The sequence below is a fragment of the Muntiacus reevesi genome, chromosome 22 (assembly GCF_963930625.1).
Source record: "Muntiacus reevesi chromosome 22, mMunRee1.1, whole genome shotgun sequence".
In the NCBI taxonomy this organism is placed as follows: domain Eukaryota; kingdom Metazoa; phylum Chordata; class Mammalia; order Artiodactyla; family Cervidae; genus Muntiacus; species Muntiacus reevesi.
Genome location: NC_089270.1, coordinates 3426839 through 3451657, shown reverse-complemented (window position 1 = coordinate 3451657; position 24819 = coordinate 3426839). Strand labels below are relative to the sequence as shown.

At 55.8% G+C, this 24819-nt stretch overlaps 1 protein-coding gene across 1 annotated transcript in view; it reads right to left on the bottom strand.

Moving 5' to 3' along the window:
- Nucleotides 1-1376: 1376 nt before the first annotated feature.
- The window catches only part of AFAP1 (actin filament associated protein 1), a 152155-nt gene continuing 128712 nt past the window's right edge, over nt 1377-24819 (bottom strand). The window contains exons 12-17 of the mRNA XM_065914448.1: nt 21877-21994; nt 15988-16102; nt 11561-11725; nt 9713-9903; nt 8347-8511; nt 1377-6299 (exon numbers count right to left, since the gene is read on the bottom strand). Of these exons, the coding sequence (XP_065770520.1) occupies nt 6273-6299; nt 8347-8511; nt 9713-9903; nt 11561-11725; nt 15988-16102; nt 21877-21994 (781 nt within the window). The 3' untranslated portion in view covers nt 1377-6272. The remainder of the gene's footprint in view (nt 6300-8346; nt 8512-9712; nt 9904-11560; nt 11726-15987; nt 16103-21876; nt 21995-24819) is intronic.

The window sequence follows — 24819 nt, the reverse complement described above, 5'->3', positions numbered from 1 at the left end:
GTCCTGAAAGGTTGGGTCCCGGTGGGTGATGACTTGAGTCCCCAAGTCACACACAGACACGGGCCACCCCTCCTTGGTGACCCAGGCATCCTGCGGAGCCCAAGCAGACACCTTATTCTTGCCGCTCTGGCCACGCTCTGCTCCCCTGGGTTCCGTGTCAGGCGGCAGGCTGGCCAGCCCCTCGGGGCTCCTCCGTCTGACCGCCGTCAGCCCTCAGCGGGTTGTGCACCCGCAGGGGCCTTTCTGCTCCTGGCCGAGGTCACGGCACCACACACGCCCGCCCGCGTGTCACTCACTCCCTCTCCTCCCACTGGCAGGGGTCTTTCTAAAACCAGAAACCTGGCCATTCCGGCACTCCACGCCCCAAACACACACACCAAAAGCCTTGAGTACTCTCCAGAGAGGCCCTGCCCCAACCCCCATGTGCAGACAGGAGGCCCACGGCCTGATCCTGCCCGCTCTCTGGACCTGCCCTCAGCTGCCACCACGGTCTCCTGTGATGCCCTTCTCCCCCTGCTGAACTCCTATTTAAACACCACGACCCAGCTCAAATACCCACCCGGCAAAAGTGAACGTCACTCAGTCGTGTCCAGCTCTTTGCGACCCCATGGACTATATAGTCCATGGGATTCTCCAGGTCAGAATACTGGAGTGGGGTAGCCTATCCCTTCTCCAGGGGATCTTCCCAACCCAGGGACCAAACCCAGGTCTCCTGCATTGCAGGCGGATTCTTTACCAGCTGAGCTGCAAGGGAAGCCCTGCAAACCCCACCACCAAAAGCAGCAGCCTCAAAGGCCGCTGCACCTTCTCCTGTGGTTCTGGAACCTTCCATACAGTGGACATGTCTGTCTCCCCGGCTGGAGCAGGCGCCCTGAGAACAGAGGCACTTCCCATCGGCCCTGTTTCCGGCGCTGCACTCAGAAGGGACACAGATGCTCCCTGAACCAGGTATTTGGGTCCTTCGGCTAAAAGCTACTAAAAGCACTATGCTTCTTTCATGAAAGATTTTTGCCAGAGAAACAAAACATGTGCCCCACCTTGACCCCTCCTTATGCCCCTTCTCAAGGCGGCCAGCAAAATGAAAGCGTTAGTCTTACTCAGTCGTGTCCAACTCTTCGCAACCCCAGGGACTGTAGCCCACCAGGCTCCTCTGTCCATGGGATTCTCCCGGCAAGAATACTGGAGTGGGTTGCCATGTCCTTCTCCGGGGGATCTTCCCAACCCAGGGATCGAACATGGGTCTTCTGCATTGCAGGCAGTTTCTTTACCGTCCGAGCCACCAGGCAAGCAAAGTGCTTTGTTGGTAAAACTCCATTCACTGGAAAGTCCTTCCCATCTGCCCACAAACCAGTCAGTCAAGACACGGAGGCAGGATCGGGAGAGTCGAGTTTATTAGCAATACACAAAGATGGCACGCCCGCGGGCGCCAGTCTGTGGGCTACACCGTGAAAAACTGTAGAAAATCCATAGCGAAGCAGAAAGGTCAAGTGAAGCTACTACAAAATCGGGCAAATGGACTGAAAATGAGCATTTCCAATGCGAGTCTCTTCTGATAAATTTTTTTTTTTTACTTTATGAATTAAATACATGGCGAAACAGTGAAAATATATTTACAGTTATTTAAAATGGACATTGCCAACATATTTAATTAAAAAAACCTTTCCCATTTCTTGCCTGTTTCAAAGAGAATTTTAAATATGACTTTAGCTTTTAAAAAATACAATAAGGAAATAATTACATTCTTAATATGAAAACATTTTACAACTCACAGCCATGGTCAATTAACGCTTAACACGTATAATTTAAAAGTTGATGCTAAAGTGTAAAGTTAGTGTTTTTTTTCTTTTTAGAAAAAAAAAATCAAATATTATCTTATTAAAAACACCTTTGGTCCCTAAGAAACATGATCTGATGATTTCATCTGGAGAGTTTCTTCCATGGCAACGAACAGAAAAACCTGGTGATACTTGTCTGCTGTCAAGCTGGGTTTATCTGGAAGGATAGAACTGGATTATTTCACAAAAGATGGGGTGCACGTGAGGCCAACATTCCCTGGGCGTGAAGCTCTCTCGTCTTCATCAAGGACACACACAGGACAGGCAGTCCTGCTAGGGCTCGGGGGCCACCGAGAGGCTGCTTCTTTTTCTGGGATGCTGAGCTGTGTGTAGTATGCGTGTGTGTGTGTTGAGGAGGGGGTGGTTGTGGACATAAAAATGTTAATTTATTTCTAGTTTATTTCACAGTATCAACCCAGTCCATCGTGGGGATAATAATAAGACAGTAAGGACTCCAAGAACAACAAAATAGCCTCTTTAAAGCTATGCCACGGTCTGAAGTTATTATTTCTCCATTAAAAAACTTAATTTAGGAAAAAAAAAAAGAAGGCAATAGTTTAATACTGAAGTGTTGCTGAGTGGAGGTGGAGACGCCCGGGTGTCCTGCTGGCTCCTAGAGGAGGCGTCGCTGGGTGGAGCGGCCGGGCTGGGACACAGACACGCGGGGGAGGCCCTGCCCAAGTGCCCGCCCCTGGGCCAGGCGGAGAAGACTCCAGTCCCAGGACAGACGCTGGTGAAGAATCAGAGAAGGCTGCCCGGGGGCACAATTTACATTTCCTTCCAAACACCGTGCTGACACTCATTCTTCGGGAAAGAAAGGCTGGGGCCTCGGACAGCAGCGTTCTGTCCACAGCCCTCAGGCCCAGCCCAGCTCCAGCCCTGCGCCCTCCCTGGGCAGCGCAAACCCAGCACCGCTGTCTCAGTGAACAGGAACCGAAACCCCTCGCTGGGGGGCCGGCCTGCAGGGCCAGGACACGCGCCTTTTACTTTCTGTGACAGACGTTTCCAAGTGGGCACGTCTCCAGCCCATCAGGGTGATGCTGGGTTTTCATGAAAACACCCCAAACTAGCTCAGGGACCGGGGAGATGGACAAGGGGACGGTCCAGCCGGACAAAGCCAAGGTGTTCGAACCAAGGGGCCATGATTGGTTCTACACGTCCCCAGGAGAAGAGCCTGGGGAGACGCATGTGCAGGTGCCCCGGCTCCGCCGGGCTCCTGCAGACGGCTGTCTGGGGGCGGGGGTGCTGCTGGCTCCTCGGACACACAGACTGACCCAGCTTGACTCTTGGGGGCCGGGGGGGGCGGTCATCTCTACCTCCTGAGCCCACGTCGAGGGTGACATGGCATGCCCTCTGACCACGTCTCCGCAAAAAGTTGGTGAATGAATGGAAAACAGTATAAAAATGTAATATGGGCTACCCACTCCAGTATTCTTGGGCTTCCCCGGTGGCTCAGCTGGTAAAGAATCCGCCTGCAATGAGGGAGACCTGGGTTCCATCCCTGGGTTGGGAAGGTCCCCTGGAGAAGGGAAAGGCTACCCCACTCCAGTATTCTGGCCTGGAGAATCCCATGGACTGTATAGTCCGTGGGGTCGCAAAGAGTCAGACACGACTAGTGACTTTTGCTTCACTTCATAAAAGTGTGAAAACGAGGGGATTTTCAAGGTTGACGACCCCTTGCCAAAACAGAGCCAGGAGCAGAAGCCCCTGAGAGGCTGGTCGCCCCGTCCTAAGGGAAGGGCCTTGAGACGCCGGGGAGGAGAGCGTCTCACACCAGGGCTCTGGTCCGGCCACCACGTTCATCTCACTTCGGTCAGGGTCCCATTTGGCCAGCACTCTGTGACCACGACCGTCTGTCGGAGGGATGGGGACAGGGCCCAAGGATCCACTTCTCCCAGGGAGGGGCCCGCACCCCGGAGCAGGGATGCTGGCCGGCTGCCTCTCCCCCGAGCCCGGCTCCGGCACCGCTGCCTCCGGGCCTCCCCCTCCCCAGGGCGAGGGGGCAGCCCCCTGGGGCACATTTCGGGCGGGCTGCAGAGATCGCTGTCGCTGCAGGATTCTTACAGGATGTCCACGGTGTGTCTAATATGTACAGATATAAATTAAAAACTATACTTACTGAACATATACAAATAAATAACTTATTTTGAAGCAAATGCTTTAACTTTCTGATCGAATCTGAGACGTCGAGGGAAACACCCGACATCGCAGAGCCCGACCCCGGCAGCCTCGACCCCCGCAGGGCCCGTTGTACGTGGCTTCGGGGAACGAGACAGGATCGACTCCTCCGTTCTCTTTAAAAGGCTTATGGTTGTGAAAGTGAATTTAGAAACGTGGGCTTTTTAGGCAGGAAATACGTACACCGGGAGTCTGAAGACCAGGGCCCAAATCCTGGTTCCGGTGCCAACCGCCATCCTCGGCTGCGGTCCACAGAGATGGCCGCAGTGACCTCTGCCAACCAGCCCGCCGCTGGCTGACTCTGCCCACCTGTGCCGGCTACAGTCACGTTGTCCCTTCCCAGTAACAATCAAGGCCTGGCTGCAATCTTAGACAAAGCTGGCTACCAATCACAGCAGCTGGAGAGCCGTGCCCGGAGAACATTCATTTGACCGCAAGGCAGTGAGACTATAGCGGATCAGTTTCTCCTTTACGGAAAATCAGCTTCATATGATGCCAAGTGGCCCAGCCTCCTACGTGGGTGGGAGGACGGGGGAACAGGACTGGGAAGACGAGCTCCCCACTTCCTAACTGCACTTCCTGGGGCCGGGGTCATAGGTGTGGGTGAGATGCGCCCCCCACCTGTTGCATCAACTACAGGGGGTGAACCTGAGCACTGGACGCCAGGTGGCAGCTCACAGACCAGACAGCCGGCTTTGCGAGGAAGCCAGGGTTTTCAGGTGGGCTCTGGGAAAGCAGGCTTCCCTGGTGGCTCAGAGGGTAAAAAGTCTGCCTGCAATGTGGGAGACCCAGGTTCGATCCCTGGGTCGGGAAGATCCCCCAGAGAAGGGAATGGCAACCCGCTCCAGTACTCTTGCCTGTAAAATCCCATGGACAGAGGAGCCTGGTAGGTTACAGTCCATGGGATCGCAGAGTCAGACACGACTGAGCGACTTCACATGGTCCACACAGACAGCTTCCGGGGCTTCCGGTTCTGCTGCGAAGTTCCTGGCACCGAGCCCACCACCCTGCCCTGGTCGGTAGAGCCAGCCACGGCCCGTGCTGGCCTCGGGGGCCACTCTGACCCTGCTGGCGACAGCCACCCTGACCTGACCGGCGTGGCCTGAAGAAAACGTGAGCACCAGGACATGGTCACAGGACGCTGCCTGCTCGCTTCCTGCTCCTGTATCTGATGAGAAACACCCGCAGGGCAGCGGACGCCAGGCATGCTCCGACGGCGGCGGGCAGAGAGCCCGTCCACGCGGGTGACTGGTCCTTCGGTCAGCGTGCAGGGGGCTCCGGGGTGACTGACGGCTGTGCTGGGCGTGGCCGCGCTTCCCGCAGGGAGTATTCCTGAGAGGTTCCTCTGCAGACGGAGGGCTGGCCTGGCCCTCAGGCGCAGATGGCCTCTGCCTGTGGACGGGCCTGTCCCCATCACATCTCAGGCTCCAGAAACATCCCGCAGGAGGCCGCAGGGACGCTCCAAGAAGCCCTGCCCTGGCAGCCAGGCCCCTGGGGAATGAGTGTGACCGTCACCCCGAGGCCGCCCAGAGCTCTGAGACCACCGCGCCGGCTCTGAGGGGGTCAGAGGGGGTGTGGATGCTGGAAAAGCAGAAAAGGACACATACATTGTGAAGCACTGAAAACCCTCTGCTGCCTTTCCCAAGTGGGACAAAACCTCAATAAAATATGATCCAGAAGCGCTGGAAAATCCTGGGAGCTAAGTGCAACCCAGGATAAAGAGAGGACACTTAAGGTCTATAGAAGAGTGGCAGCTTTTCATGTCCTGGTGACAAAAGCATCTGTTCAGAAAATGTTTCTAAAAACAGAAACTGCTTCACAGCGTAGCTCTGTGGTGACTTTACCGGGCGTGGGGGAGGCGCTGGTGAGACTCGGGGGTTGGGTGGGGCATCCCTGGGGTGCCCGGCCTAGCAGCGGGCAGCCGGAGGCCCACACCTCACCCAGCACACAGAGCGAGTCCGCGTCGAGGTCCGTGCGGGTCTTCGGTCTGGGGGGTACAGGCATGGGTGGAAGCTGCCATCTACCTGGGCGGGAAGCTATGGCTTCTTCATCCGCCGACAGGGGCAGGGGGAGGCTCCCTGTCTTCTGCCCCTTGCTGTCTTTTCACAAATGAAGTTGGAAGCCAAAGCGTTACAAGTAAATCTCTTTAAAGGAACCATTATACAGTAGAGAGGATGAGTGCAGCGGGCCTGGGTCCTGGCACGGAGCGCAGTCGTGGGGCGGTCACTCGACGCTGTGAGAGCCGGGCGTCCTCCGGCTCTATGTCCCGTTCTTCAGCTCCCACTCCTGCCAAGCGAGGGGAGAGGGGGCATGTACAGGTCCACAGGGCACCTCCCGCACGCGCCGGGGCCCAGACAGGGAGGAGGCGGCTGCCCAGAGCCGGGCGTCAGGGTCCATCAGCCCTGCTCACACTGGGAAACCCCGAGACGGGGGGCCTGCCACTCCCAGGCTTTCGGGGTCACACCCTCCCACACTCTGAGCAGCCCTCTTCCGGAGTCGGGCATTACCCTAGAAACAGTGCCTGGGATGATGGTTCTCGATGAGAACCCGGGATGAGTCAGAGGAGTCCCCGGGAAGAAAGGCTGCGGTGGGAGCAGAGACCACACGTGCGATGCACTCACAGGTGGACGGACACTCCCAGGGGCCGGGCCAGGCCACCACCGCTTTCCTCCAGCCGTGGCTCCCTGTCACTATGCCCGGGAGTCCCAGGAAACCCCACTCAACCCCATTCTGTCAGGGAGGCCCTGGGCTGGTGTGAGTGGCCAGCTGTGCATCGCCGCGGCCAAAACCACACAGTTTACATTTATGAGAGGGGGACGCGCAGAGCACGCGCCTCTGCATGGCCAGGGCAGGCCCGCGAGACGGAGCCTTCCAGAGGCTGCGGTCACAGAACCGTAAACTGGTTTGACAGTAAAGAAAAAACGGGAATATTGTTATTGCATTTCCCTTCTGCAAATAATTAGAGGGACTTTATGGGACAGCTCGATTTTAAATATCTCTCAAGAAAACCATATTCCTCTGCAAACTAAGAATACTTAATGGATGCTAATGAAAGATGGAAGGTGGGAGCAGAAGGGGACGACAGAGGATGAGATGGTTGGATGGCATCACTGACTCAATGGACGTGAGTTTGAGTAAACTCTGGGAGCTGGTGATGGACAGGGAGGCCTGGCGTGCTGCAGTCCATGGAGTCGCAGAGTCGGACGCGACTGAGCAACTGAACTGAACTGAACTGGACTGGAGTAAAGTAACCAATGACGCACACTCGTTCTTTTCCCCAAATTTACCAACACACACAGGCTCGGTCAAATGCACGTGCTGTGAAGGCAGACACCGCGGATGCTGTTTATAGCCACCACCATCAGGGACCCGCCGGTGAGCACGGCAGCGTGTGGCCAGCACTTTACTCCTGGTCTGATCGAACACCAGGTCCGCTTTCCAGAAAACAGCATCTCCCAGCCAACCTGCACTGGGCTCCAAACCCGCCAGAGAACAAGGGTAACGGCAGCACACAGAGGGTCCCGGACGGACAGCGGGGAGGGCGGCCGGCCCCCACGCTCGTCAGGACAAGTGAAACTCCTCTGGATGAAGTAGGGTGAGTGGACCAAGTAGGATGCTCCCACAGCCCACACGGCCAGCTACACCATCCAGAACTGCTTCCTTTGATAATCTATAGCCTTTTTTTTTTCTTTAATTTTCTGAGATTTTAAGTTTGGCATCAAAAATTTTCAGTGGGCAGTGCCAGCGAAAGACTGAAAGGCACGCTGGGATGGCCCCGCGGGCACAGGTTTACGGGATGAGGGTGGGGAGGCCAGGGGAGGGGCTGGAGGAGCTCACGCCTCGCCTTTTTACTTTTTTTTTAAAGGATCCCGTTGGTCACCTGGCCAATCTCTGCTTCATCAATGAAGACACAAGTCAGAAGAAGCCAGGAGACAGAACCAGAGGTGCAGGCTTTCCTGACCAGAGATGGTGCGGGCCTAGAGACCAGATCTTTGCCGTTTCTGACTCTGAAAGGATGGCTTCCTGAAGGAGGGTCTGACTTTAGAAAAGAACTGGGTAGGTACTTGTGGAACAGTATCTAACATACAGGGACTTTCCTGTGGCTCAGATGGTAAAGCGCCTGCCTACAACGAGGGAGATATACAGAAGCCGCAGAACCGGATCAGGAGGCCACGCTTAGCTCCTCAGCCCACCAACCGTCCCCAGCAAACTCTGCGCTCAAGCGCCCCCTCCCCTCCTGCCTGCATCGTCGCTGGAGTCACCGCCCCCCGCCCCAGGATACCTGCTCCCCTTCAGCACTGCCGCTCCCCCAGCGGGCAGGGCGGGCGCTCACCTTGGCCTTCCGCAGCACGTGGCCCCGGCACGGGGAGTTGCCGGAGGCCGGCTGGCTCTTCTTCAGGACGGCCGCACTGTTCACGGGCACCGGGCCCTCTGCGTCGCTGGTCTCACAGCTAGACATGGGTGAGTTCTCCAGAGTCCGATGCCTGAAAACTGGAGACTGTTAACAGAAAGAGGAGGCGCTGGGTGAGGTGCAGGTTCCAGGTCAGCTGTATTTTCCATGAGGAAAATGTTTAATGAAGAAAACGGGCTTGGGAAATAGGCAAAAATGACAACTGAAGAATGGATGCTTTCATGCGGTGGTGCTGGAGGAGACTCTTGAGAGTCTCTTGGGACTGCAAGGAGCTCAATGCAGTCAGTCCTAAAGGAACTCAACCCTGAACATTTACTGGAAGGACCGATGCTGCAGCCGCGGGGTGCGGCTCCCGGCAGTGGCCATGGGCCAATCCGCAGGCTGCCTGGCCGCTCACAGCATGGTCTCCGCGGGTCAGAGCAAGTCCTGAGACAGCAGGGCGGACGCGTGGCCTCCCGGGCCCCGGTGAGATCGCAAGCTGCCCCTGTAATTTGCTGTCCTTCCCCAGACGAGGCCTTGAGGACTGAGCGCCTGTGCTCGCTGCGTCACGTGTGATGTAAACACGGGAGAGATCTCACAGAACGCCGTTTTAGGAGAACAGGGCTTCAGTGACCATTCCGAGTGTAGCTGAGAACCCTGGGGGCTGCAGCCAGCTCACCCACATTTCCCTTCACTTGGAAAGGCCTTCCAAGGCCACTCTGGCTGAGGGGTGGGGGTGGAGAGGAGGGAAGTGCTCTGTCCACCCCCCGGGAAGCCGAGCTGAGCTCTGAGGGGGGCAGCCCGTGCCCTCCCCTGGGACAGGAGTGCCTCATGGCAGCGCTGTTCCCAGGCTGGATCAGGCTGGGGACAAGGCAGAGAGCCTCTGGGACCCAGGAGGGGCCCTCCAGAGAGCGGAGCAGACCTGAGGCAGGGCAGAGGGAAGGAGAGCTGACAAGAGGGACCGAGCGGGAGACCCTCGAGAGGAAGGGAGGGCCCCGGGCCACCCCAGAGCAGCGATCGGTGCCCGGGGGCACATCGGGCGGGAAAAACCTGAACGAGCTTTCTGACCAACCCAAAATATACTCAAATTTTGCCAAAGAGAAGAAAACAGACTCGGGGATTCCACCACCTTTGAAAAAAAGACAGAGAAAAAAAATTCAGGGTCTGTGACCTTGAAACACGGCCAAGGAAAGCATTTCGGGCGGACACGCGAGCTGTGTCTTGGCGAGGCTGGTGCTGGGGGACGGGGATGCGTCTCGACCTGGGAGGGCACGCCCCGTCCCTCTCCCGGGGAGCGGGCAGACTGTACCTGCGGGCTGGACGTCCCTGAGCGGGGCTCGATGGCCAGCCCCAGGGTGATGCCGCCGGCCAGGGCCTTCTTGAGGCTCTCCTTGACCTCCGTCAGCTCCAGCTCCAGGTTGACGCGCTCCGTTTCCTTCTGCTTACACTCCTCCTCCAGTCTCTTCAGCTTCTCCTCCAGGACCACCTGGGTCTTCCTGCCTGAAATCCCAGAGAAACACTACTGCTCCAGCTGAAGGCAAATACTTCCAAGCATCCAAGGATGGATGTTCGGGGCACCCCGGGAGGTGCTCAACCCAATCTTGGGGGGTCTCGCTCCCTGCAACTAGAGTCGTCCCACCAAACTCCAATCCTGCGGTTCCTGAAAGGAGCAGGTTCCCTTCCCAGCTGCCCTGCTTCTGCAGCTGGGAGAATATGGACTGGGAAGCAGAAGACCCTGATCCTCACAAATGGCAGTAGTTTGGGGTCTGGGCCTCAACACCCTCATTTTAAAATGAGCAATTTGGACTAGGTGGCTTCCAAAGCTGCCGCTGACTTGAAACAACTGAATATTTCCCTGTTTTCATTTTTTTCTACTCTTGAGTCATCTTATTTGCCCCTGTAATCAAAATATAACACAGCTCACATCTGCATAAAACATGGCACATTTGCTTTATTTATCTTATCTGAAACGTGTCGCAGTGACACGGGAAGGCAGGCAATGTGCCCACTGGACAGATAAGGAAACTGATCCTGAGGGTTAACTGACCAGTGGGCCTGGCCCCAGCCTGGTGCCTGGCAGCACATGGGAGTTCTCTTTCTCCAGGCCTGAAGCTGGTCTAATCTATCTGCATCTTCACTACCCTGCCAACTGGAAACACGGAAGGAAGCACCCTCCTCCCGTCCTGCTGACCTGGGGGCTCCCATCTAGGTCTCTGCCCGAGCCTCTGATCCCCTTTCCCTGACCCTGGCTGGGGGGGGCGCTCACGGGAGATGCCACCTCCTGCTGCTCCTACAGGCTGTCTCGGACCAGCGCACACCCGCCTCCCATCCTTCTCGCTTCGAGAGGGCTTTCCTTCTTAAAAAATCACCTAGGCACAGTCAGGGATGGCTGGAGCTGCCGGATAACTGCTGTACATCCACCAGCTCCTCCAGCGCAGACGCCGATGGAAAAGCAGGGGCTTCCTTCCTGAACCGTCCTACTCTCTGGGTTCCTCTTCCTCACCCCTACCCCCGACCAGAGGCCAAAGGATCACAATCGACAGAGTCATCCTTGCCCCAGAGTCAGACTTAGCCCTGAGTGGCGCAGAGAGAGGTTTCTGCAGCGCCAACCCCAGAGCCCGGCACTGCTCCCCCAGCTCCCCCAGGGAGGAGGCCTGACCTACGGGAGGCCTGGCAGACAGGCCTGACCTAGAGACAGACGGGCTGTGGCCGCACCGGGGTCCCCTCCTCCCCCACTTCTGGGGTTGCTCCCGTCCCCTGGGCTCTTCCCAGGTCCCATCCACTAGTCCGCCATCACCCCGCTCTTGTTGGTCGCTCCGCAGGGAAACGGGGGCTCCTTCCAGCCCCGCGGGGGGCCTCCCACCTGGGCTTCTGCGGATGACTCGTCCTCCCCCTGAGACCTCCATCACAGCCAGGGACCAGAGATCCGGAGCCCTGGGGCTCGTGCTCCCGACCACCTGGCCGGACAGCTCCCGGCACCCACCCGGGTCCCAGCCGGGGGGTCTCCTCCTGCCTGGTCCTTACTCCACACCGAGGCCCCCGCCCCGGGCTTCCAGCAAGGCTTCCAAACTGCGAGAAGCACAGCGTGGAAGCACGAGAGCCGGTGAGGCTCAGCCCCTGGGCAGAGGCGCGGGCCCCACGGGAGGGCCCCGCGTACCGCTGTTCACGTCGATGGCCGCCCTCAGCCCCTTCCTCTCCTTGCGCAGCTGGGCCAGCCTGTCTCGCAGGCCCTCCCGCCTCTTCAGCAGCTCCTCCTCCTTGGCCTGCAGCCGCTTGGCGTCTGCTTCCACCCGGTTCTTGCCATATTTGTACTGGTCAGCATCTTTCAAAAAAGAAAGCATCAGTAGGAAATTAACTTTAACCAAGCAGATGATGGGCTAATTCATAAAGCCTGTTTAATCCGCCAACTCTGTAAAATAAACTCAAAGTGAGTTACTTTGCTAATCCAACGAGGAAAAAGAACAGGACAAGTTTGAACCAAGCAGAAAAGTGACTGGTTCTGATGATCTGATATTCTTTGAAATGAATTTCAAAGATGAAAACAGAATGTTCAGTTTAATGCAGTCACTCAGTCGTGTCCAACTCTTTGCAACCCCAGGGATGGTATGAAAAGGCAAAAAAAAAAAAAATAGAACATTAGGAAATTTCTTTAACTCCTCCCATTGAGGCATGTATACTCCTCAGTAAGGTTGAGAGTGAATAAAACGTTCTGCAATCCGAGAAGAGGGGTCTAGCAGCACCAGTAATAATCTCAATGCGTGCAGTCCTCTTGCCATCAGGTCTGACCCTTACAACAGCGCTGTGGACTCTCCTGCTGACTCTGACGGCAGCTATGCCCCCTCCACGGGTGGCGGGGTGGCCCCTGGTATGCACAGAGCTCGCAGCAGGACCCTGCGGGGTCAGGGGACACGCGAGAAAGTGGAGGGGCGCCCACTGCCTGGGCAGGGGTCCCAGCGTGCCTCCCGCGCTGTGTGGCCTCCACCAAGGCTCCGCGTTGCTCTGTGCCTCAGTGTCCTCACCTGCACAACGGGGGGAACAAGAGCGGGCAGTTCACAGGGTGGTTGTTTATAGTCGCCCCGTCGTGTCTGACTCTGCGACCCCGTGGACTGGAGCCCGCCAGGCTCCTTGGGTCCATGGGAATCTCCAGGCAAGAATACTGGAGTGGGTTGCCATTTCCTCCTCCAGGGGATCTGCCTGACCCAAGGATGGAATCGGAGTCTCCTATGTCTGCTGCCTTGTGAGGTGGATTCTTTACCGCTGAACCAATAGGGACTCCCTCACAGGGTTGTTGTGAGGGTTAAATTAATACTCATCACAACTCTGAGCAAGCACAGAATGAGCACCAGGTAAATGCTCATTAAACACAGAGAGTGGATAAATGAACAAAGAGGCAACTAGCCTTCAGGACAAGTGAGAGGTTTGGCCAACATCACACCACTAGTTAACACTGCGCTAAACCCTGAGCCTCTGCTCTTATCCTCTAATTATGCTGGCCTTTCCAGGATAATCAGGGGTCACAGTTTTGACCTTCTCAAGAGAAGACTCTTGAGAGTTCCTTGGACAGTAAGGAGATCAAACCAGTCAATCTTAAAGGAACTCAGTTCTGAGTGTTCATTGGAAGGACTGACGCTGAAGCTGACACTCCAATACTTTGGCCACCTGATGTGAAGGGCCAATTCACTGGAAAAGACCCTGATGTTGGAAAAGATTGAAGGCAGGAGAAGAAAGGGGCGGCAGAGGATGAGGTGGTTGGATGGCATCACCAACTCGATGGACATGAGTTTCAGCAACCTCCAGGAGATGGTGAAGCCTGGTGTGCTGCAGTCCATGAGGTCACAGAGTTGAACATGGCTGAGTGATGGAACAACAATTCTGTAGCTCCTATGGTCTCCCGATGCCCCTGAAGCTAACTGCTCACAACTGACCATGACTCAAGGCCTTTTGCACCCCTGCCCTTGGGAGCTCACATCCCATGAGACACCACAGTAGTTTATTTGCATGTCTGACACTGTTACTAGATTGCAAATGACTTGTGGGGAGAAGCCGTGGTGGGGTGAGGGGGTGATGGTCAATAATGAAGGCAGCGGACCAGGGAAGAGGCCATGACTGTGGGCCAGCAATTAACCTCCTGGAGCCTCAGCGTCACCCCCCAGAAAGCAGAAGTGCTAAAGGCCACCTCGTGGGCTGAGAAATACACAGCCGATGCCGGAGCTGAGACCCGTCGCTCTGACGGGACCACGTGACGCCCGGGCCGTGTGGACACTCCCTGGGAGTTCTCATCCCAGTCAGCGATAACGCAGCCCCTGGAGCCCTGTCCACCCTCCCAGCCAACGGTGAGCCCTTTCCAGCCACTTCTGGCGCCTCTCCTAAACCCAGGACTCATCAGCTCTCGCAAGGCAAACCATGATGACTGCATGAAACTGCATTTGCGAAAGCAGGTACACGGCCATCAATCTTCCCCTCACTAAAAACCCACCACCCCCCCCACCCCGCAAAGAATGCTATTAAAGGACCACAGCATGAGAATGACCAAATCAACAACCTGAAACGCAAGGGACTCCCCTGGAGGTCCAGTGGTTAAGGCGGTTTCACCTTCCAATGTAGGGGGGACCTTCAATCCCTGGCTGGGGAGCAAAGATCTCACGTATCTCAGGGTCAGAAAACCACAACATAAAACAGAAGCGATATTGTAAGAAACTCAATATAGACATTAAAATGGCCCACATGAAACAGAAAAATCTTAAAAAGGTTTGAAAGAAAAGCACTGCTCTCGGGGGCGTGGATACTGCGTGTTCTACAAATAGAGCGCAGTCCAAACTCGGCCCGCTTGTTTCCAACCTAAGCTGTCTCCTGACAAAGCTGTGTACAGTCGCCTACCGCCTCCCGCATCATTTGGTCCCCGTGAAATAAACGCCATCCGGGATGCCATGCAACAGGCTGAACGAGGCAAAAACACAGACTGCAATTTCTCTTTTTTCATCACTGGATGTCACCAAAGGTAGCAAGGATTCCCTACCGAAGGCCTCATGAAATAAGGATAGCAATCGTCTAGGAAACACAACAGGAGCAGGTGCTGAGAGACGGAGGCAGGCCTCCTGTGGCCCAGGCCCCGCAGCACAGGGGACCGCAGCCACGGTCCTCTGCCCCCACCTGCCCTGCCCAGGTGCGCCCAGGGGACTGTAAGCACCCCCGACTGCACGAGGGAAACAAGATCTGCCCGAGAGATGAGGTCAGAAAGAGCACGTTAAACGAGTGATGACGATGAGGCCCAACAGGGGAGTGAGACCGTGTCTGAGGAGAAGGGCAGAGCCGGGCAGCTGACGTCAGGAGGCCCACGCCTCCCCGGGGCAGGCACCACGAGCCTCTGGGACGACAGCGGGCCTGTGCACACCCGAGGCCACGGACCAAGCCCCGTCTCACCTGTCTCACCTGCTGCGTGCTCCCGGACTCTGAAACCAAGCTGCCGGCACTCAGCGTGGTCGGCAGCCAGGCGCCCAGTCACCTGGGGTTGGGGCAATGCCAATCCCAGCTCAGAACGTGCCAGCTCGGCTTCCCAGGTGGTCGCATCAGACGGAGCTCCTAACTCCCACCTTCCTCCCTGGGAAAGTTCCCCGACAGGCCCACACTCGGCGAGGAGCTCCCGGGCCCACTGAGCGCCTGCACTGGGGCCCGTCTGGAGCACCTGTCTGCCTGCGGGACCCTCGGGGACAGCACCCCTGGGCACTCGCTGCCTGGTCTTCCAGCTGCAGCCCCTGCCTGACTGACTAGATGAAAAGCGATCCAACACAGCTGGGGCTGAAGCAGATACAAAGACACTGACCGAGCCCCCGGAGGCACGCGTCTGTGGATCATGAAGGACGCTGGGCGCAGGCGGGTTCCTCGGCTCAGCCCGGCCCCTGCCGGGTATGCAGCCTGGAAACCTGGTCCGCGCAGGGTTCGGGGAGCCTCACCAACTCCCTGAGCCTGCATCTACACTCACACAGTGGGGCGGCGTGGACACCGCCCCGATCCGGGGTGGGGGCTGGGGGGTGACGCGGCAGGAGACAGCACGGCGGGGTGGGGGGCGCAGGACTCCTTACAGACCCGGAGAGGCTCCCGCGCTCTGAGGGACACGTGATGCCCCAACTGTTAGGGCTACAGGCCCCAGCTGACCCCGTCTGCGCCTCCCACACACAGAGGCTGAATTCAGACAGCCTACGCGACTCAACCCAAGCAGCTCACTCGGAAGACCGGGGACACAGACGGAGGAGTCTGACCCACCAATCGAGGGCCAGCACCACCCCTGAACCCAGAACCGCCTCACGGGTAAACACGCGTGAGCAAGTCTGCAGCTGAACCGGCTCTGTCTGCTCGGGTATGCTGCAACCGAAGCGCCAGGTTGACTGTCTCGGCCACTGTGCAACCCAGCACGCAAGGAAGGATCCGGGTGTGAAAGGATCTCTCTCTCCAACTGCCCACCGCCCCCACCCCCCGCCCCCCACATGGCGCGCTCCACCTCCGCAGGTGGGAAGGGAGACGGCCACGCGGCCCCAGCTCTCACGCCGCGCCCAAAGCCAGAACACGGGAGACGAGGGATCGACTTACTCGAAGGCGTCCGCTTCACGCCCGCCGCCGAGTCAGCCTTTTTCTGCTGCCCGCTCGGAGCCTTGCCTTTGCCCATAACGCCATTGGAGGCCACGGGGGGCTTCTTACCCTTCGACTGTGGAAACAAACATGTGGGAGAGTGAGAAACAAGCAGACAGACGCCTCTGGGTTTGTTTTTTTTGCAGTCAACCGTTCAGTCTCCGACTCTTTCGCACGTAGCACAGACAGAAAAAAGCACAGGGGTTTGGCAGACACGGGCCTGGCTTCCCAACACTGGACGGCTGTGAACCTCCCAGAGTGGCTGAGAAGGTTCTAGCACCGAGGTTCGGAGCCAACAGGGGACCCTGGGATGTCCTCAGTTCGGACTGCGCCGAAGCTACCTATTTCTATCGGGAGGTGGCAGACTGTGGGTTTCCGGGCACTGGGCCGAGGTTACCGACAGTCTGGCCGTCCAAGGATAGACAGCTTTTACTGCAGTGGGATGGTCTTCGGGGAACTGCAGTCTTCAGGTCCCAGGGCTTTATACTGACACCCTAACTGGGTGAAGAACTACCGTTTGATTTGCTCACGGGGTCTCAGGAAGGAAGCAGGAGCAGCTAAATACAGGAACAGCATGACCTGCATTTTAACTCACTACAGGATTTCAGAATAATTCAGCGCATCTCTACTTCTTTGATGGCTGCGGGGTGCATTTTGCTCAAGTGATGTGTGTGCACCTTGGCTGGGTCGTGAATCCAACTAGACGTCCCAGGCTTCTCCATATACACGTTTCTTACTGCTGGGACCCTGGGTTTGTGGGGGGTCGGGGTGGGGGGCTTCAAATTCCCACTCCATCATTTAGGAGGTGTTGAGCACTTCATTAACTTTCTGAGCCTGCGTGCTCACTTGAAAACGTAAACACACTGATGTCACCCACAGGGCTCCTAAAAAGCTTAAATGACACAGCGCCCGCATCGAGGGCGCACATGCGGCAGGTGTGTGCTAAGCTAAACAGCCAAAGGAGGACACGGAAACTGAAGGTAAGCTGCCTGCAAACGTGCTTCCCACTTGAAAGTGACATGAACAAAAACGAAACACAAACGAACCACGTGTCAAATGATTCCAAACTAATCAGGGGATACTCCAAATGGATATGACAGGATATTTTGTCCCATCCTTTTTACCAAAGTGAACTCCAATACCAAGAAAAAGACAGGTCAATACCTTCACCTAGTAAGGGAAGCATGTGACCTGTGAGACTTTTTATGTAAATGCTCATAAATAAGTATCAGGGGCTTCCCTGTGGCTCAGCTGGTAAAGACTCCGCCTGCAATGCGGGAGACCTGGGTTCGATCCCAGGGTTGGGAAGATCCCCTGGAGAAGGGAAAGGCTACCCACTCCAGTATTCTGGCCTGGAGAATTCCATGGACTGTACAGTCCATGGGGTCGCAAAGAGTTGGACTCGGCTGAGTGACTTTCACGTCACTTTCACTCATCAAAAAACTTTCTATGTGAGTACTTATGTTTGAAGATACACTGGTCTGGGTCCTCAGACTCACTGAATCACTATCTCCAGCTGTTTTTAGAAATAAGACACAAAATCTTCCTATGTGACTTTGAGAAAAAGAGCAGGTTTGGAAGAACCACTATAAACTATCACACTCTGAAATTCTAGGATATTACTTGGCATTTCCTCAAGATTACACCAAAAACTGGAGGGAAAAGAAAAAATAATTTAAAATGTGGTCCTGTGCTTTATGTTTGTAGAGTATTCTTCCAGGTACCGCTTAGATCTTAGTTTAAATGCATGCAAACACAAAACTAATATTTACACTGAAACGTCACGGTTTGCCACAAAGAGGAGGTGTGGGATGGACAATCACTCAATATCAAGATTACTGACCATTCAGTGATAATCCAAGAGCCGTATTATACACTCCATTTTAGGGAGTATACTCCTACATTCATGATGGGAGAATACTGTAATCCTTGGACTAATCCTGCTTAAAGGTCTGGAAGCAATGGCCAGTGGAGCCCACCCTTCCTCAAGTACATGCAACGAAAACACAGGAAAGGAACTCGCAGCTCAGAGGTCTTCTGAAAACTTACCGCCCCATGCTCTTTAACACTTTGCCTTTAATCACCATAACTCACAGAATTCACTGGGGACCATCACAAGGATGGAGAGAGAGGCGGGCAGAGGCAGAAGACAAACAGAAGGCAACCCTTGGCCAATAGCTGTTGATTAGTCAGTAAGCTGTATCTGACTCTTTGTGACCCCAGGGACTGTAGCCCACCAGACTCCTGTCCATGGGATTCTCCAGACAAGAATACTTGGAGTGGGTTGCCATTTCCTTCTCCAGGGGGATCTCCCCAACCCAGGGATTGAACCCAGGTCTCCTGCATTGCAGGCAGACTCTTGACCTCTGAGTCACCAGGGCAGCCCCCTGAACTAGTCGGGCTGGTGCGTTACGCTCTGCGTTTCTTGTAACCCGCCCCTGGGTGGCCGGACGCCGAGTGCATTTGCAGATCATCCTCCAGTTGAGGGGAAGACTGCGCTCTATCCCTGACGGGCTCACTGCCCGCGAGCTGGCGGACGCTCTTGTCGCCGCCAGGCCCTGCAGGAGAAGCGTGACAGAGATTCTAGAAGACGACAGAACGGGGGTGCTGTACCTGTGAGCTGAGCCCGAGAGACGCCCTCCCCACAGAAGAGGTGTTAGTGACAGACGGGGAGGAGGGCAGGCCGGAGGACGCGGGGTGTTTGTAGTGGTTACAGGACAGCCTGTCAGGAGACGGCCTAGCAGCCTTCCTGTCAGCGGGAGGGTAGCGAGCAAAGATTTTCGGAGACGGCAAGTTATCGTACAGGACGGCGTTATCATAGAGCACCTCTTCTCCCAGGCCTCGGCCGCGGGGGGCGGGAACGTCGTCGTCGGGGCCCCACTGGAACACACACAGCGCGTCGTTAGTCGGCGCCCCGGCCGCAGGAAGCAGAGCACATTGAGATGTTATTAGCAAGCACCCCGGAACATGTACGCACGCCCCACGCTGTTGTCAGTAACACACACACACACACACGACTAGTGAACCGACTCTGAACAGCCTTTCTACCTTTGGGGTCTTAAGATATCTTTTTTCCTTAAATTGTTCCCAGGGTCATTGGCTAATGATATTTTTGTTTTGCTTTGTTTTATTTGCTAAAGTGGCGGGGGGGGAATCCCAACATGTTTTTAAAGAATCAGATTTTGGAAGTCCTCCTGACCCAGGAAGCAGAAACAACGTAATTTAAGGAAAAGGATGCTGAACTGGGGTCCATCCAGAGATTAGGGGCCCCGGTTCTCCTGAGAAAACATGTTAACTGCTTGATCACAGACGTGTTAATACGTTCTTCATCGCTTGAGCATTGCTGAGGGGGGACGTATCAATATTCACCTACACAACAGATTACCGGTGACAGGCATTGGTTTCTGAAAAAAAATCCCCTGGTCAATAATGAGTTTAAGATCCCAGAGAAGCACTTTATCTTATTTCACAGTAAAAGTGGTACACAATGCAGGGAATTCTGCCAGGAGTCTTACAGAGGAGGGGAAACTAAGGCACGGGCTCAGGAGGAGCTGGATCAAGCAGAGTCAGAGTTGAGAGCCGGGCCCGTAACTACACGGCCCTCAGCGTCTGCACCTCAGGCTCCCCCAGGCCAGGAGGGGCTGGGCGCAGACCACCCGCCGACCCTTCCAAGCCTGCCGTGCGGGCTTAGGGGTGTGGGCTCTGTGGGTCACGTGACTGCCAGCATCACCCGCATCCCACACTCGGTTAGGCCTAAAGAAAGCGCAGTGGCCAAAATCACAGGCTGTTACAAGAAAGAAATCAAATCATCATAGAAAATAGGATGCTTCAAACTATAATTGATACAATGGCATTACTTCAGTGGAAAACCTTTATACAAAGGATTAAAATAGCTACAAGCCACTTTAGAACATGGACATTAAAGTATAAATTAAAACCCAAACTCACAACCACGGCCAGATTCTTTTAAGTTTTAAAGGTCTTTATAAATTGCTTTGCATTTAAAAAAAAAAAGAGAGAGAGAAAAAATATTAATTCATGTACTATACTTATTTTAGTCTATTTTTATATCCTGGCAGAGTTCCTTTCTGCCAGAATGCAATTACGGCCTTTTGTTATAAAAATAGAAAAGGCTTAAAATTTCACTGTCGGAATGTTTTTGTTCCGCTGCAGTCACTTCAGTGCGTCTATTTTTGTGTGCTGGGGACACATCTATAATCTAAAAATAACAGTACATGCAGATAAACGTGGATGTGAGCGTTTCATAATGACAACCTAGCACATATTTGTCCTGGGTTATTAAGATGGTCTAGACGGGACCATCCTCTTCCTAAAATACCAAAGGATTAGGTCACATGGAAAACTTGGAAAACAAACCCCACAGCACCCGCAGGTTAAAAGTGCGTGTGCGTCTGTCAGAAGATCGTTTTCGAGATGCACTTTCATCTAGGCCTCAGGGAGAGCGTGAAAGGAAAGAATTACTGAAGTTGAAACACTGCTAAAATGTCAGGGATTGTGGCTCAAAAGTATGAACTTTGTCAAGCTGAGGAGTGAAGGCTCCTCCGAAACAGAGGGCCGGGTCACGGAGCCCAGGAAGGGGAGCAACAGTCTAAAGAGAGGCCTGAGCTCCAAGGAAGCCCTTAGCAAGCAAGGGAGTCAGAAGCCCTGCGTGCGGGACGCTGCGGCTGCATCCCTCACGCTGCCCACCCAGCGACACACACGCAGAAATGCCTCCTCGGTGCGGAGTCTGGAGCCGGCAGCGTCTCAGTTCTGGGCCAGCGGGAGCTGTGTGTGCCTTAAAAAATGCCCATTCCTGGGGTACCTGAACCTGCATGGCATTAACTGGACCGATGGGACAGGGGACCCAGACGGGCATCTGTGAAGGCCTGGCTTTCTTTACACCGCTCCGCCCACCACGTGCCCTGGGAGAAACCCCTCTGGGGTGGCAAGGTTCACAAGGGGGTCTTCAGGCAGCGAGATGGGCAGGGCTGTGTGTTCTCAAAACAGCTGGGGCTGAGGCCAGAGGCTCAGAGGAGCAGAATGTCCCGCACGGATGAGGCGCGGTTGGGTCTATGATGGCAGGGGAGGCGCCCCCAAGACTAGCAAGCGGACCCCGAGAGCTGGGCTGCTGGGAAAGGGCCCAGTGCCTGGCCTGGAACCTCCTCCTGTGGGGGCCACCACGGGCTTTCCCCGAGCTCCTGGCTCCCGCTCTGCAAAGCAGGCGACTACGGCCACAGCACGCACCAGAGCCCCTCCAGTCCTGGAGACCCCAGCTGAAGGTGGCGTGGGGATGGGGGGCAAGAGGGCAAATGGCCAGGCCTGATGGGTGGGACAGAACTTGTGTCCCACCCACCCCAGGCCACCCCAGACTCAGGCCGGACTCCCTACTGCTGGGCTCTGCATCTGGGACAGGATCTCCAAGCCTGCCCGCACCCTGACACCCACGACCTAACACGGAGCCCCTTTCATCTCAATCTGCACTCGAACACGGCCTTGCAGGCCAGGCCGGCAGGAGTCCCAGCGACAAGAGTCCCAGCTGCCCTGAGGACGCGGGAAGGTGTCCGGAGCTGGCGTTTCGGTCGTTACCCTGCGGCACCGTCTCCCTTCTGATGGAGATTTCCCACGGTGTTTGGTTAATGGCGTTGACGCGAATCACAAACTGGCTCCTGGTGCCGATGACCCTCGTGCTCAAGCGTGGATTAAGGCGAACGGGGTGTCAAACACGGGAGAGGTGGGGTGTGGTTTTCATCCTGCCTCTCTCGTTTAGGCCGAAAGGAGGGGAAGTCACAGGGACCCACGGGCGCCTGCCTTCCAGCACAGCCGACCCCCAGCTCTGCCCGCCACACTCACCGAGCCGCTGATGCAGGGGACATCATCATAGTGAAGGGCCGTCCCGCTGGGGTGCGCGTAGCCGTTGGAGGTGCTCCCCACGTAGGGATTAGTGGACAGAACACGCCGGTTCATGAAGCTGAAAGAGAGGAAGTGGGTTACGACCTCCGGTGGATCACCGAGACTTCTAGGAGTGCTGACAGGTGCCTAGGCTCTGCCCGGGGCTGCGGGTGGAGAAACGTCGGGACCCGCGCAGGATCGCGTGTTCTACAGCCATCGGGGCGGACCCTCACCTGCAGGACGGGACGTCACCTGCTCCTGGGACTGCAGCACAGACCGGGATGATCCTGCCAGGGACTCAGAGGGTGGCCCCGCACACGCCTGGTGTGCCACAAACAATCCGGCGTTCAGCACTCATAGCAGGGGCTCGGCCTGCTGCTGCCAAAAAAGCTTGACCGGAACACCTTCACCTGGACCCTTCACTGACAAACTGTACCTCCTTTTTTTCCACATGCCTTTTTCATGAGCCTGGTAATTCTGGAAGGCAGAGACCATCTGGCCTGCAAAACCGAAGTATCTCCTCTCCGGCTCTTCTCAGGACAAGTTCATGGACCTTGTTCTATAAGCACCTTAGAACGTCCATCCCACAGCCTTTCTTGAGCTCTGGGTGTTTGTTCCCTCCCCTCCACCCTCCACGCCCTGAACTTCTGGGAGCCTGAGGGCGGCCACCCCCAGCCCTCGGGAGGCAGGGCAGGCCACGTCACCCACACGAGTGCTGGTGACCTGCGAGGCTCCGAGCACCGAGCCCACTCCCCTCACCACCCCATCCCTCCTGCTCTGCACCCCAGGCTCCCAGCGGCTCTCTGCCTGCAGCTCTGAGACCCCTCCTTCCCGATCACCCCAAGTAAACAGCGTCCCCTTCCCCCTCTGCTGTCCCCTGCTCCTTCCTACCACTAACCCCCTGACACGTGACACAGTGACGTCCGCCTTCCCCACCGGAACCTCAGCTTCAGGAGGACCCGGCCTCTGCCAACTCCACTCATCGTGTGCCGGGGTGACAGCCAGCCGGTGAGAGCTGCTCAACAAATACGATGTGCACGAATGGAGGAAGCAGGGAAGGAAGGAACGTGTGAACGGTCTGCTCGTGGTCCAAGTGAAAAACCTCAAGGCTTGGGGAAGAATTACCCTAGAGATTTTCCAATTTCCCCAACTGGAAAAACTAAGATAGCCTGAAATTTAAAACCAAAAAAAAAATTTTTTTTCCAAATTTTGCTTTTTCTTGGGATCTTACATTTCTATGGTAACTAGATGAATTAAAAAAAAACAGGGCAAATGAGCAAAACTGCGGGCAGGAAGTGGGAAGGGGAGACCTGCCTCTCAGACACTTGCGACAAAGCTGCCCTGGGATTCCTGGCTCCTGAGAGAATGAGAGGAAGGGGCTGTACTGATCCGCCCTGGGGATAAAGCTGCGTTTCCCACCCTCCCGGCCCGAGCTCGGGAAGGCGGCTCGGGTGCAGTGCTGCCCTCTGCTGGGAGAACACAGAACGCAGAGCGAGTCCCACCCGGGACACACAGCTATCTCACACACTAACTCTTCTCTTGATACAAAAATGCATATGACTGCTCTGTACTTAATCTACTTCAACATGTATTTAGGAAAAGATGCCAGAGACATGCGTTCAAGCCCTGGGTCAGAAAGATCCCTTGGAGAAGGAAATGGCAACCCACTCCAGTATTCTGGAAATCCCATGGACATAGGAACCTGGCGGGTTACAGTCCATGGGGTTGCAAAAGAGGCGGACACGACTTGGGGACAAAATTACACCAACGTATAGGAAAAACACAGTACAAGAAAGACAGATTTGATGTGTTTTCAGACACACATTTAAGGTTTTCTGGTTTGCATACCCCATTTGGGGGCACTTTGGGGGTGAAGGTTTGGTGATGAGAGGCAGGCCATGGGATGACCACCCCGGCCCCACGGGCTGCCTGTGGCCCGATACGCACCGATGCCTGTGGGCACTGACACCAGGGCTGTCCCTTGCCCTGAGACAGACGCGCTGCCTGCTCTGGGTCCCCAGGTTCCAGCCCCTGCGTGGCCCCCCCGGGCACAGATGCCAGGAGGGAGCGAGGACCGTGAGGGGTGGGGCAGAAGTTCGCTCACTAGGAACAGACACCAGCAGGTCGCTCTGCGCCACGGGACCTAACGGGAGGTCACAGACACTCAGGACGTCCTGTCCCAGCTGGAAGAGATCTCGGCCACCAGCCAGGCTGCCCGTCATCTCTCAGGGAGGGACCTGGGCCCCCCGGCTAGGCCTCTGGGATCCAAGACCAAATACGAGGTACCTCGCCTTTTGGCCACTCTTCCTACAGTTGGTTCTTAGCCCCATAGAAACACAGAAATGAGATAAGAGGCCACATGCCACTTGTTAAACCCAAAGCAGAAGATACAGAAATATATGTGCATGCTCAGCCGCTTCCGTTGCGTCCAATTCTTTGTGACCCCATGGACTGCAGTCCGCCAGGCTCCTCTGTCCATGGGGATTCTGCAGGCAAGAATCCTGGAGGGGGTTGTCATGCCCTCCTCCAGGGATCTTCCTGACCCAGGGATTGAACCCGTGTCTCCTGCATTTGCAGGCAGGTTCTTTACCACTAGGGCCACCCGGGATATATGTGTATATATATATGTAAAATGCACACAACAGAATGCCACCACCTTAACCACTTCTCAGGGCCCACTTCTGGGCACATTCAGCTTGTGGCACAGCCCGCACCACCACCCGTCTCCAGAACGCATCCGCTTCTCACAATGACGTAACCCTTTCAAAGGTTCACTTGTGTTTTCAGGAACTGCATCTTAGAGTAAGATCTCCTGGGGACTCAGATGAGAGGGTGGCTGGAGGTGACCGCTTCCCGCCAGGCTGTCTGTCCCCCTCTCTGTGTCCACACTAATCTACAGCTTTC